This window comes from Giraffa tippelskirchi, chromosome 11 (genome assembly GCF_054371585.1).
Source record: "Giraffa tippelskirchi isolate mGirTip1 chromosome 11, T2T-mGirTip1v1.2.pri, whole genome shotgun sequence".
Lineage (NCBI taxonomy): Eukaryota > Metazoa > Chordata > Mammalia > Artiodactyla > Giraffidae > Giraffa > Giraffa tippelskirchi.
The window spans coordinates 135290686-135303710 of NC_137285.1; the positions used below are offsets into that span (position 1 = coordinate 135290686).

At 47.0% G+C, this 13025-nt stretch overlaps 1 protein-coding gene and 1 long non-coding RNA gene across 4 annotated transcripts in view; one reads left to right on the forward strand and one right to left on the reverse strand.

Moving 5' to 3' along the window:
* The first annotated feature begins 730 nt into the window (after positions 1-730).
* The window catches only part of NAT10 (N-acetyltransferase 10), a 40203-nt gene continuing 27908 nt past the window's right edge, over positions 731-13025 (forward strand). For 2 of the 3 annotated variants that reach the window (XM_081541657.1, XM_081541660.1), the window contains exons 1-8: positions 731-789; positions 3296-3418; positions 3759-3850; positions 6943-7114; positions 8499-8621; positions 10291-10352; positions 11757-11871; positions 11968-12075. In XM_081541657.1, coding sequence (XP_081397783.1) covers positions 3311-3418; positions 3759-3850; positions 6943-7114; positions 8499-8621; positions 10291-10352; positions 11757-11871; positions 11968-12075 — 780 coding nt within the window. In that variant the 5' untranslated portion in view covers positions 731-789; positions 3296-3310. Of the gene's footprint in view, positions 1366-3295; positions 3419-3758; positions 3851-6942; positions 7115-8498; positions 8622-10290; positions 10353-11756; positions 11872-11967; positions 12076-13025 lie in introns of all 3 variants that reach the window. The other variant, XM_081541658.1, reaches the window with a different exon arrangement.
* On the reverse strand, positions 3518-7376 carry LOC145526304 (uncharacterized). The gene is made up of 2 exons (XR_014068836.1): positions 7291-7376; positions 3518-3823 (listed from the first exon to the last, which is right to left on the reverse strand). It is a non-coding gene; the product is annotated as an uncharacterized LOC145526304 (long non-coding RNA).

Sequence of the window (13025 nt, forward strand, 5' to 3'; positions counted from 1 at the left end):
TGGTCTTTTAAGTCAACTGCTTGACAGTTCATTTGGGGGTGGGGTAGAGGGAAGTAACCAAATAGCAGAATCCCAGAGCTGGTTTTCTTAAGAATTCCAGCATTTGACAGGCCTAAAGAGCCCGCAAAGTACAGCGGCAACAATAGTGGGTAGAAAACCTACGGAATCCCAGACAAATCTACGAGGTCATTACTGAGGATGAGGAGGGTCAAGTGAGCTGAACGAGAAAGGTCTGCTGATTGAGTTTCCCTATCTTGTCACATTAAAATAGGACGTTATTTAAAATAACAGGACTCAAAATTATGTACAAATCTTGGGAGCCAGTCATCTCGCATAACCAGGCTAACACTCAAAACACGGACCTGTCTGGGTACCCGAGCAGGCCTCACGCAGTGACAGGCCATGCAGGTGCGAACATCTACTTATTCTGCCCTCCGTAGCCACGGTATCTTAATTCTAACCTGAAGAGGCAAACGACGCCCAGCACCACCGCTACAGCCAGCAGAGAACCGTACAGCCACAGTTGCTACAGCTCCGCCCCGCGGGCTCTGACGTCATCACTCAGCGACCGGGTTGAAAAGGTCCCCTCTCGCCGTGGCCGCTCCGTTAGTGCGCCGGCGCACGCCCCGCCTTCAAGCGCCCGACCGAGATGCGCGTCGCGGAGGGGTGATCTGTGAGAGCCGGCGGCCAGGCATCCGCTAGTCTGCGCCCGCCTCTTCCGCAAAAGTTCGGTGTCCCCACGTGCTTCCGCTTTGCTGCTGGCTGGAGTCCGCCGGGCTCGGGGCGCAGGTATCCTTTACGGGATGGCTGGGGGCGGGTGTCGGTGTCCTTCTTGGGCCCGGATGAGACTGGATCCAGGACGGAGGCTTTGTATTAGTGCTGATGCCCGACACATGCCGACTGCCGCTCCATCAAGACTGCCGCCTCATCCGGGTGCTCCTAGATGACAGGACCCTCTGCTTCTAAGCGCTCTTGCGGGTTGCGTGACTGGATTGCTTCCCTCTAGGGTCTCTAGTTGGGATGGAGTGGGGTGGATTGAGTGGGTGAGTGACAACACTTTTGCTTTCCGTGGAGCTTGTCCACAGTTCCTGATGGCAGCACCTGGCGTTGAACAGAGACAATCTCATTTCATCCATATCCTCCAAGCTGGTAGCTACATCACTGTGCTCATTCGTTTACACTCCGTATTCAGCAGGAACACTCAGGACTTTATTTTGTTTACCAGTGCACCTAGAATGATGCCTGGCACATAGATAATATGTATATTTGTTTGACTAATAGATGAATAACTGAAAAATAACTATCTTTCTCTGCCATCAAGACCTTCCTCATCCATTAAGCCTTCCTTGGCAACTGCAGCCTACGGTAATCTCAGACTTTCACCTATCTGTAACAATTAGTTTTACATCTGATTTTATCTGTCTTTAGGCAGATTATCCCTCATTTCTTTCTCTTAAATATTTTCTCTAAGGAAAATGAAAACTCCTTGAAGTCAAGACTTTATTTGGTACCACTTCGGGGACTCCCGCAGTAACTAGAACAAAAAGCAATAATTGGTTGTTGGTTGGTGGTGGGGTTTTTGTGTGGCCGGCAACTGAGCTCACAAGCTGGTTGGTGAACTGGAAAGAGTTCAGACTTTGAAATCAGGAGGGCACCTGAATGTGAATCATGTCTCCCATCATTTTTCTTCCTTGGTGGTATTTGAGTATTTATACTGGGTCCTTTCTTTATAAAATAAGAATCATTGGTTGTGACATAGTGTTTTACAGTAAGAAAGAACTGCTAAAATCCATGTTTGGATTGAGAGTTTAGGAAGACAATGCAGGGTGAAGTTTTAGTTAATGAGTTTTGTGTGTAGAATGCAGCTAGCACTGGAGTTTCTAAGTAACATGTCATTTCTATTTTTACATTGTAGAAACATAATTGATATTTCTGGTGTTTCTTGGTGTATCTGTTATGATAATGATGCAATGTTCTATCATGTGTAATTACAATAACTTGAAATCTCTTTGTACATGCTTAGGTATAGCTTTCCTTCCCTTGAGGAAGCAATTGTACACATTCCATCATAGTAATAGTCATTGATTTCTTCTTCTGATTTTGTTAGTAATATATGTGAATTAGAAAAAAAAACAACCCAAACTCCCAAAATCAAAAGAACAAAGAATCACCCATTATCTCACTGTCCATTAATAACTACATTTCATTTTTTAAAAAATATATGTATATATAATGTATATACATATACACATATACATATCTTGCCGTGTTATCCTCTAATAAGCATCTATATCCATATCCTTAGCTAAATCTTGAAAGTGATTTTGAACAAATATTTTTGAAAAGTTCCTTATTTTTCCATGGATATATCATAGGTTTTAATCATTTTTTTTTTTTAACATTGTTTCTGATTTTTAAAAAGCTCCTCCAGGGGGTGTGAATTATAGCTTTCCATGCCAAGGGGACATTTTCTTCACCTTTCAAGCCTAAGTGAAGTGAAAGTTGCTCAGTTGTGTCCAACTCTTTGTGACCCCATGGACTATACAGTCCATGGAATTCTCTAGGTCAAAATAATGGAGTGGGTAGCCTTTCCCTTCTCCAGGAGCTCCTCCCAACCCAGGGATCGAACTCAGGTCTCCTGCATTGCAGGCGGATTCTTTACCAGCTGAGCCACAAGGGAAGCCTAGGAATACTGGAGTGGGCAGCCTAACCCTTCTCCAGGGGATCTTCCTGACACAGCAATCCAACTGGGGTCTCCTGCATTGCAGGAGGATTCTTGATCTACTGAGCTATCAGGAAGCCCAAAGGGACATGCCCTGGTCAACTATTTAGTAATGTTTTTAAGCTAAATATTAAATGGCTTATTATTAAGACTCTATCAAAACAGCTATTTCAAAACAATGTTATCAAAATGTCCTTAGCATTGTGATTAAGATTAAAAGCATGAAAATGCACAAAAGATACATAATGAAGTCGCACAGTTCTTTTAATCTATACATTTCTTGAGGTATTTTTAGAAGTTCTGTTTCCTGAATTTTTCTTCCTTCATCTCTTTTTTTCTGAGCCTCAGTGATGCTGTGATAGAGTCAGATTACACATTTGCAGTTACAAGCCTGTTTCCTAATATAAAAAACGAGGCTGATGTCTTCCCTAGGGAGCTGTTTGAGGGTTAAATAAAATAATAGTTATAATGTACATAGTTAAGCTCCTGTCCCACAGGAGGCAGCCAGCTAATGGTTTTCACCCAGAACCTGGATGTTCATGTCCAGTCGTGTTCCCTTTCCTTCTGTTTTAGTGATAATTTTTCACCATGCATCGGAAGAAAGTTGATAACCGAATCCGGATTCTCATTGAGAATGGGGTAGCTGAGCGGCAAAGGTCTCTTTTTGTTGTGGTTGGAGATCGAGGAAAAGATCAGGTAAGACCTGGCAAATGCTTCCTGACTTTGTGTCCTGTTACATAGAGTCAGCATGTTATGGACCATCTGGGGTTTTACACATAATGACATTAAGGTATCTTTGGTTTTCTTTAAGTGAAATGCCTAGTGGGAACATTCCTTTATTTCTTGAAAGTGATGAATACTCAGTATTTAGAATTATTAGCAAATAGGTTAACAGCTTTTGATACTGAGCACAAGAGTAAGTGTATGTGATCTGGTTTCTAGTCCCATCCTGGGCGCTGCTTGCCGTGTGGTCTTGGGCCTGGCCATCCCAAGGTCTCTTTTGGCCCTAAGATTCTGTGGCTTTTTTCTTTGGCAGGTAGTCATACTCCATCACATGTTGTCCAAAGCAACTGTGAAAGCTCGGCCCTCGGTGCTGTGGTGCTATAAGAAAGAGCTGGGCTTTAGCAGGTAAGCCGTGCCCCTTTGAATGCCCCATCCCATTTCCCATCCCTGCTCCTTAGTTAAATGCCAGGAAATGATTCTTTGACCTAGGTTTTAAGGGATTGTTAGTAAAGGTGCTGTTTCTGAGGACACTTCCCAGTAGAGAAAATAATAGAGCTGATGTTCATTCTTCATTCCTGACAGTAAATTTCAAAATCTTTTCATGCTTTTTTATGTTCCCAGCCCAATTCCTTGCTTTCTGCATGCCATTTTTCTTCCTAGTTTTCTAAGCTGATCGAGTGCATCTAATAATGCTGGTTCCACCTGATGCCCAATGCAGCAGCTTTTCTGTTTCTCCTTCTTTTCAGAGCTCTTCTACTAGTCTGCTGTCTGACAGTTGGCTTTTTTGTGTGTGTGTGTGTGTGGAACTTAAGACTTCTTATAGTAAATATGAGACCTCTAACACAAACATACTTAGGCACAAATGGAATCTATTGAAGTACAGTTGACCCTTGAACAGTGTGGGTTTGAACTGCAGGACTCCACTTCTATGTGGATGTTTTTCAGTAGTAAGCTCTACAGTACTCTGTGGTCTGTGGTTGGTTGAATTCTCTGGTACAGAGGAGCTGTGGTTACAGAGGGGCCTACTCTAAGTTAGACATAGGTTAACCCAGGTTTTTCAAGAGTCAGCAGTATTCGGGTTAGCTCCTGAAGCCTCCGGGGGTGCGATTTCAGCTTTGCCTGTGGGTGGTGTGCAGCCGCTGTGCTGACACCCTGGTCCTTGCTCTGCCCCTCGTCTTGGTGTCATCCCTCGTGTCTGCTCTATTCTTTCCCACTTCAGGACAGCTTTCTGCCTTCTGTGGTCCCCAGTGCAGAAATCGCCCTTGAGGTTTACATGGTTTGGGTTCAACAACACAGAAATCCGTCTTTCTTCCAAATTCTTTTAGAAAGATATCCAGCCCTGGGCCAGAGGAAATGGGGTGGGCCACCTAGTGGGAGCCTGGCAGTTCTACCTACACCCATATGTGGGGAGGAGTTTGGGGTGTGGGGTGCTGATCCTTGGCAGATACCCCACTATAGTGTCACCTCAGAAACGCTCTCCTTTTACTCCAACCACCTTCCTAAGCACTTCCTTCTCTCTGATCTCATCTCTCCCCACCACCTGTTCACCTGTGTGGTTCCGTCCTTGGGCCTCTTCCCCCTCCATTATCCCCAGATGTCAAGTTTGTCTCTGGGGTGGACTCTGAGGGTACGTCTCCAGCCCCGGCTGCTCTCTGCTCTGGCAAAGCCCCCTGCCTTTGCCCCTCCCTGCTCCTTCCTCTGCTTGGGGTGCCATTTCCATCTCTGTACTCACCTGCTAAGGGGCTCCCCTTGGATGCTCCCCTTTGTTCAGGGCCTGCGTCCTGCAGGAAGCTTTTCCTAAGGCCCTCAGACTTAGCGCACGGCCCCGCTGCCCTCTTTAGCCCTTGTCTCTTTGTACAGTGCTTGTCACCTTACCTTCTCTCTCCCTCAAGATGTGATCAGTTGCCCACTGGTAAGTAAGTTCATTTAGCGAGGAGGCCTCTCCTGCTTATCTGTATATTTTCATATTTTCAAAGGATCTGCCATGTTTTACTAGGTGCTCAGTTACTATTTGTTGAGTCTCTAACATTTTAATTTTACTTACGTACCAAAGGCTAAATTTGATTAGTTCTTATCCTTTGGTCTTTAAGAGACCTGCTTCTGCTTAAAAGAAACTAGATTTTGAATTAGATAGTTTTGCCTTTAAAAACATTATAAAAGCTTTATTGTAAGAATATGAAAAATACAGAAAAACCACAAAGGTGAAAATAAAAAGCACCATATTTTCAATACTTACGCATTGTTAGCATTTAGCTGTATATGCAGTATGTAGTTTTAAGCTGTAATTGGTGTATTCTTTCATAATGGGGCAGGTAAGCATTTTTAATGCAGATTGAGAATAAGGGCTGTTGCCTGTCAGCAGAATTTTAAGTTTCTGGTGCTCTGATTCTCACTGCTGTACACTTGGTAAATGTCAGAATGGCAGTTCAGGGTATTCTGGGCAGATTTGCCTTTCAACTTAACCGACCTGATCTCACTTTTGAAAAGATCCCTCCTGTGCCTCTTGTAGCTCTCCCAGCCCTGTCTAGATGTGGCAGAGCATCAGGTTAAAGCTGATGGTAAGTCACAGGCTGAGGAAGTGGAGGCCCAGGGGGAAGGCCTTGGCCCTACTTTTCAGTTAGAAAACTGTGATAAAATTTTGGTGTGCTGTACCCCTTGGTTCTGGAGTTTTCTTGTTCTCTGTTTTCTCTGAAAGAGTCGGGACTTCCCTGGCAGTCCAGTGGTTAAGACTTTGTCTTCCAGTGCAAGGGCTGCAGGTTGAGCCCGTGATCCAGGAGCTAGGATTCCATGTGCCCGGAGGCCAAAAAAAACCAAAATGTAAAGCAGAAGCAGTATTGTAACCGATTCAGTAAAGACTTTAAAAACGGTTCACAGCAGAAAAAGTCTTAAAGAAGTTAACTGACATTTGGGTATTCAGAGATCTTTAGGACAATAGAGAAGTTCAGGGATGTCTGGGAGATGTCCAGATTCCGTTCTAACACGTGTACCCTCTGTCGGTGTTGTCTTAGATTAGAACTGCCCTTGAGGACTTAATACAGCCATCTTGGAAGGAAGTGGATGAATTCATTTAGAAAAAATGAATAAAGTAACCCACCATCATGATGCCTCTCCCTGGTTCTCTGGGAAGGAGTGCCGTGAAATTGAAGCATTGGCTTGAGACTGAGATAATGAGCCCACCAGGGTTTAGTTTCAACCTCTGGCTAAATGTGGGGTTTAGGGACCCCCATTACCCTTCTTGTTAAGTGACGTATCAAAATGGCAGAGTTCACAAACAGACATAAATTATCTTCCTCTGAAGTCCTTTTCTTCTAACGCTTCTCCAGTTTTGTGTTTTTTTTTTTTAGCTTTAAAGCAAGGGACTTAGCCCTACAATTTCCAAGTTCCCTTCTAGCTCTGAAAGTCTTAAGTGGGTGATTGTTGAGTCTATTCCCTTCTCCCAACTCTAGCCTCTCCATTTAACTGGCTCTCATGGGATTGGGGGGGTGGGGTGATTGCAGTCATCGGAAGAAAAGAATGCGACAGCTGCAGAAAAAAATAAAGAACGGGACGCTGAACATAAAGCAAGATGACCCGTTTGAACTCTTCGTAGCTGCGACCAACATTCGCTACTGCTACTACAACGAGACCCACAAGATCCTGGGCAACACGTTTGGCATGTGTGTTCTCCAGGTGGGTGACTTCCCCCAGCCCGCAACTGGGGGCAGAGCACTGAGGGGCGCTCGGGCTGCCTGGTTACCCACGAGAACAAGTGTACAGAGAGGAGAGAAGATTCACGCGTATTCCCCTTCCCCCAGACTTTATCAGTGGAAGACTTGGCCACTTTCCCAAGGAACTTGATAACTCACCGTCATAAAAAGAACATTTTCTATCTAAAGCAGCACCTGTCCAGAGATACCCAGACTGGTAGTGATGTTCCATCACACCTGGGTCTAACCAGCTTGATAGAACATGGAACTTTACATGACCCTAGAACCCCAGACCTTGTTAGAACCAACTGAAGGCTTTTGTTTTATTAGAACTTATTGTCTTCTTAGAACTAACTGAAGACCAGACAGGAGTAGGACTTGTTTTAACTCACTGGGTACAGACCTGAGCACTCTTAAATCCTATCCAAAGTGCTTGGTTGAATAACTGGCCCCCACAGTCAACCTTCTAATCCTTAAAGTCTCCTCACTCCACACACTCCCCTCCCCGCAGAAAACTATCTGGTGAATTTCTTCACTGGCATGTATTTTCTCTTGCCTGGCAAGTTTATAGATGTTTCACATTTTTCTTTGTTTTGAGCTCTGGTGGTCTTTGTTTTATTCTTTGATACTTTGACACCTGTGATTTCATTCTTTCCCCCCACTCCTGCCCCCGAATGAAAAGATTTAAGTACAAATCTCCACATTTAAGCTCAGGTTCCCACTGTTTGATCATATATTTATTATATGCATGCACTGCTATAATTACATGTATTATAAAACATACCTTATAAAATATAAATTAAGAAATGAGATGGGAAATTCTGAATAGAAGTTCTGGTTTTTTCTTTCTGCAGTCCAGTGGGTTGTCCATGCATTGCTGGGTTACATCCCACCTTGGAGGCTGAGGAGAGCGTTTTGCCTCTTCTCACCCCATCACTGCTAGGGAGTTGCTTCTTTTCACCAGTTACCAGATGCAGTGGTGATGGCCCCCTTAGGCAGTGGCTCCCCCATGTGGTACAGTAGAGTTTTGTCAGTTTCCACCTATGAACATAGCAGAAAATGAATGTGAGATATTTCTGAAATTCATGTGAGAATCAATGAAGACTGGAGAACTTCTTTCCAAATAAGATTTTATCAGGGATGATGGGAAACACTTTGACATATGAAACCAGATACACCTGTTCTCCAGGGCTGGGCTATCTTCTGTGGTCCCCTAAATAAGAACTGTGTGTGTGTATGGGGTTCCTGGTGAGTTGGTAGGTGGTATCATCTTGAGTTTGTACTCTGAAGCCCTCCTTGCCTCCTGGTTAAGCTTCCCCGCCATGCTCTTTGCATCATCAGCTAGTTCTAAGGTCTCCTTCTTCCAGGATTTTGAAGCTTTGACTCCAAACTTGCTGGCCAGGACTGTAGAAACAGTGGAAGGTGGTGGGTTGGTGGTTATCCTCCTGCGGACCATGAACTCACTCAAGCAGTTGTACACAATGACCATGGTAAGTCCCTGTTTTCTTAAACTTGATTGTGGGGGTTCAAGTCAATCTATGTTTTTCTACTTTCTTTTAAGAATTCTTACTGAGCAACTGCAGTGAACAGTCAGCATCATTCTCTGGGCTGGGAGCTCTTTAACTGCAACTAAGGAAAAAGTGACTGCAGAGAAGTCTCAGTGGCCCTGGGTATGCTGGGGAATGTGAGTTGTGCCTTTGCTCTCAGGCATTTGCAAATACTACACCAGCAAGATGCAGATAGGATGCAGCTGTTGTGTAGTTAAATTTCTGAAGTAGTATTCCACAGAGAGCCACGCCAGGGCCTGCACTTATGCACTACGAAAAGGGGACCATGTCCTCCCCTGCCCTCTCTCAGTGGGTGATGAAGGAACACTGCCATCCCACTCCCAGGTTGGCAGAAACTTCGATTCCAAGCGGTGGGGGCGGGGTGGGGGGATATTTTCTGCCCAAGCTGTGGACCTGGCTGTAAGTGAGGAAAGTGTCCCCCTGGCTGCAGAGCTGGTCTCTGACTCATCGGCTCTGCCACGTCGGTGTCGTGTTCTGCACGGCAGGTTTTGAATCATGTCCACGGCCAGCTGCTCGGGAACTGTTAGGATTGGCCTTGGGGTTTCATGAGCTGTCCTCAGCTGGTGAAATGGGCTTTCCTCAGATCTGGAGCCCGTTTCTTGTCGCCTGCCCCCACCACCGCTTCACCTCACCCCAGCCCCTCTGGCCTCCTCAGAGGTCCTCAGATGTGCCTTCTCCCCTCAGCACACTCTCACCTGAAGGCCTTCCCACTGGCTCTTCCCACAGGAATGTCTGCTGGCTCACTTCCTCACTGCAGTCCAGTCCCTGCACAGATACCACCTCCTCAGCGTGGACCTGTCTCTCACTCCCTGTAGAATATGTGTTTCTCCCATCACTCCTCAACCTGTTTTATATTTCAAAGCATGTTACAAACCTCTAAAGTTAGACATTACTTGTTTATCATCTGGCTTCCTGTGCTAGTCTCCAGACTTCACGGGAGCAGGGGCTCAGTTTTCCTCTGTGGTATATTCCTCAATCCTGGAAGAGTGCTTAGCCTTTAGTAAGCCCTCCTTAAAATATCTGTGAACGAAGGTGTCTCTTTATTCTTCCCCCTGCTCTTACTTGGCCACCTGCTTACCCCCTCAGAGGGCCTTCCCTCACTGCCCTGTGTAAGTAGTCCTCATTCCCACCCACCCCCGTCAGCTATCACTACACTGTTTTTCATTTGTAGCGTTTGCCAAAATTTCTGTCTGTTTACTTGTCTCCTCCAACCATTTGATGATAAGCTTCATGAGAGTAGGGGTCATGCTTGACCAAACACCGGTGTGTACCCATTATGTCTGGTGTTGGCGTGTGCGTTTTGTTGAGCAAATGAATACATTTTGAGATGCTGGATAAAATGTGGGAAGAGCTAAAGATGAAGTGAGGGGATGTTTGTTGTGATGAGAAACACTGCATTTAACGTCTGATTCCAACTCCAGCAAATCGCACTCAGCCAGGTTAGCACAGCAGGTTAAGTAGGAGTGGATTTCGATTCTAGCAGCATCGCTGGTGCCTCTTTTATCCCAGGGCCGCTTGCTGAAACTTATTCACATCTGGACGCTGAGCTTCAGTGCCATTAGCCTCTACTAATGGACGTTGTCTCTTTTAGGACGTGCATTCAAGATACAGGACAGAGGCCCATCAGGACGTGGTGGGAAGATTCAACGAGAGGTAGGTCTGAGCACATTTTCCACTTCCTCAACTGTGGGAGCCACAGTGGGGGCGGGGGGTGTGTTTTTGTCTTGGACACAGCTGAAAGCCATGCTCTATCTGAGTGCAGGAGCCCCAGACGGTGAGGTCCCCAATCACAGCGGTAGTCGTGCAGCTCCCTGGAAGCGGTAAAGTGAGTGGAAGGCTAGGGCCTGGATTCTGTCTTGCTTCTGGCCCTCACCAAGTCGCTGTCCGCTCTGGCTCTTAGCCTGCGCAGCTGTCAGAGGGGTAATTTGTCTGGATCCCTGTTTCCCCAGATGTGTTTCACAGAACACTGGTGTTTAAGAGGGATCTTATGACAAAAGGGTTTTATGGCCCACTGTGTCTAGGAAATGGCTGATACAGTTTTTCCTTTCTGAAGAATCATGTGAGCCTGTTGTAGCCTCTGAAAAGTCTCACAGCACGAGGGACCCCAGTTTGTTTGACCCAGAGCCCTGTTTAGGGAATACCAGTTAGCAACTTTTGAAAGCTTTACGAAGGAAGAAGCCATGGCCTAGAGCAGTGGTTCTCAACCTGAGCAGTCTTGCCCCCGGGGAGACTTGGCTGTGTCTGGAGACACTTGGATAGTCAGGACTTGGCTGGGTGGGGCGGGGCGGGGTGGGGGATGTTGGAAGGTACAGGCCAATGATGCTGCTAAACAGCTGAAAAGGGACCAAAAAAGCACCACTATCCCCCGTTAAGAAAAATGATCTGGTCCACAGTGTTAGTACTGCTGTAGTTTAGGAATCTTGGCCTGGGTGAATTGTGGGGCCTGGTTTCAACCGCCTCTGAAGCTGCTCAGTAGAAGGTGTGGGTCTGGAAGTCACCCAGTGCTACTGGATGGAAGTGAAGCCTGTGCAAGTAGTGCGGGAGACCCTTTTCTTGCAGCTGTGGGAGAAGCTTGGATTTTACAGCCAAACACATGTTTTTCTACACGCAGAAATGTTTGTGCACTATAGCTAAAGAGAGCTGTCTTCTCCACCCTTTTCTTTATTTTTCCCTCCCTGTGGCAGAAGGGCTGTCCATTTGTGTGTTTGTTTGCCTCTGTGGTTGGTGAGAATACATGGGGTGGGTTTGGGGTTCCCCGCTCAAGGAGACAGCTAGTGCTAAAGGGTGAGCCTGAGAGGATGTGGGAAGGGCCAGGAGACCCGGAGCTGCGGAGCTCTGCACAGAAAAGCACTCATAATCAGTCTCTCAAGAGAGTTCCCCGTAACTGGTCTCCTCTGCAAAGCACGTTCAGGTGCCTTGCAAAGGAGGCGGGAATCATCCGGCCCTGCTCTACAGACGATGGTGTAGAGACGTGGGCTGGATAATTTTCCTGAAGAAAAACCCTTCCTTGTGTTGACATTGCTCCCAGCCCTTACCCACGGGGGTTTTGTTCCTCAGGTTTATTCTTTCTCTGGCCTCATGTAAGAAGTGTCTTGTCATCGATGACCAGCTCAACATCCTGCCCATCTCCTCCCACGCCGCCAGCATTGAGGCCCTGCCTCCCCAGACCCCGGTGAGCTGCCAGGGTCCAGGAATCTGGGGGAGGCTGTGTTTCCTGGGCTGACCCTCCGATGGCAGTGGTGAACCTTCTCCTCCTCCTGTCTGGTAGGATGAGAATCTCGGTCCCTCTGATCTGGAGCTGAAGGAGCTGAAGGAGAGCTTGCAGGACACCCAGCCTGTGGGTGTGTTGGTGGACTGCTGCAAGACCCTCGACCAGGTGAGTGTGCGTTCGGAACACCCGCATCCCTGTCTGAACCACGCAGAGGGAAAAGACAGCAAGCAGAGAACAACAGAAGCCAAGTTAGGATGAGGCTTGGCTCCTTGGTGGGGCAGGGGCCTTTTCTGTTGCTCACACTTGGGCATGCAGCAATAGCATAGCCTAGAAGTCTGGGATTACCTCCCCCTTCCCCCTTGTTAACAGTTCAGGGAGCTGGGGTTGGGAGGAGATGGATGACGTTTAAAGAGGAACCCCTCCAGCACAGGCTGATGGACCTGTGTCCTTTCATGCTCACTGAGTTTTGATGACATAAGATTTTTGCTTATGCCTTGATCTTAAGTGAGGAGAACTGGAGGCCCCTAGTACTCACCCTGCTCCAGTGTGAGCGCTGAGGATGGCCCTGTGATGACGGTACCTTGTCCACCTGGTCCCTAGGTACAGCTAGCAGGCTGGGAGGGAGCTTCCAGGATACATTTCTGTGCTCCCGGGAGTGGCCAGGGCTGGTAAACTTGGCTTCTCTGGTGGTTCTTGGATGGTGATGGGAACTGAATGGACATGGCCGAGAGACCTGCAAGCTGTAGGTGTGTTCAGAGTTCTGATCCAGCCTGAGCACACACTGGGCTCTTCCCTCATGATGGAAAACAGCTGTGGTGATGCCACCCACTCGGGGCTGAATCTCAACAGGCTGGTTTCCCTTTTCTTTCTGGAAATAGAATCACCAGCTATGCAGCGCTCTCTGTGGCCCAGGCTGCAGGCTCCAGGTTGCTCTTCAACTACTTCCTGGTACCTTCTTTATCATAAGAGAGGGGGAGTGAGAGAGAGGATGGGGAAAGGGCAGAAGTGACCACTACTGGCAGCACCCCTCCCTTCTCCTGGCACCCCCTGCCTTCTGTGCTGCTCTTCATGTCTCCCCGTGTACACAGCACCTTCTACTTTCACGACTGGGCAGT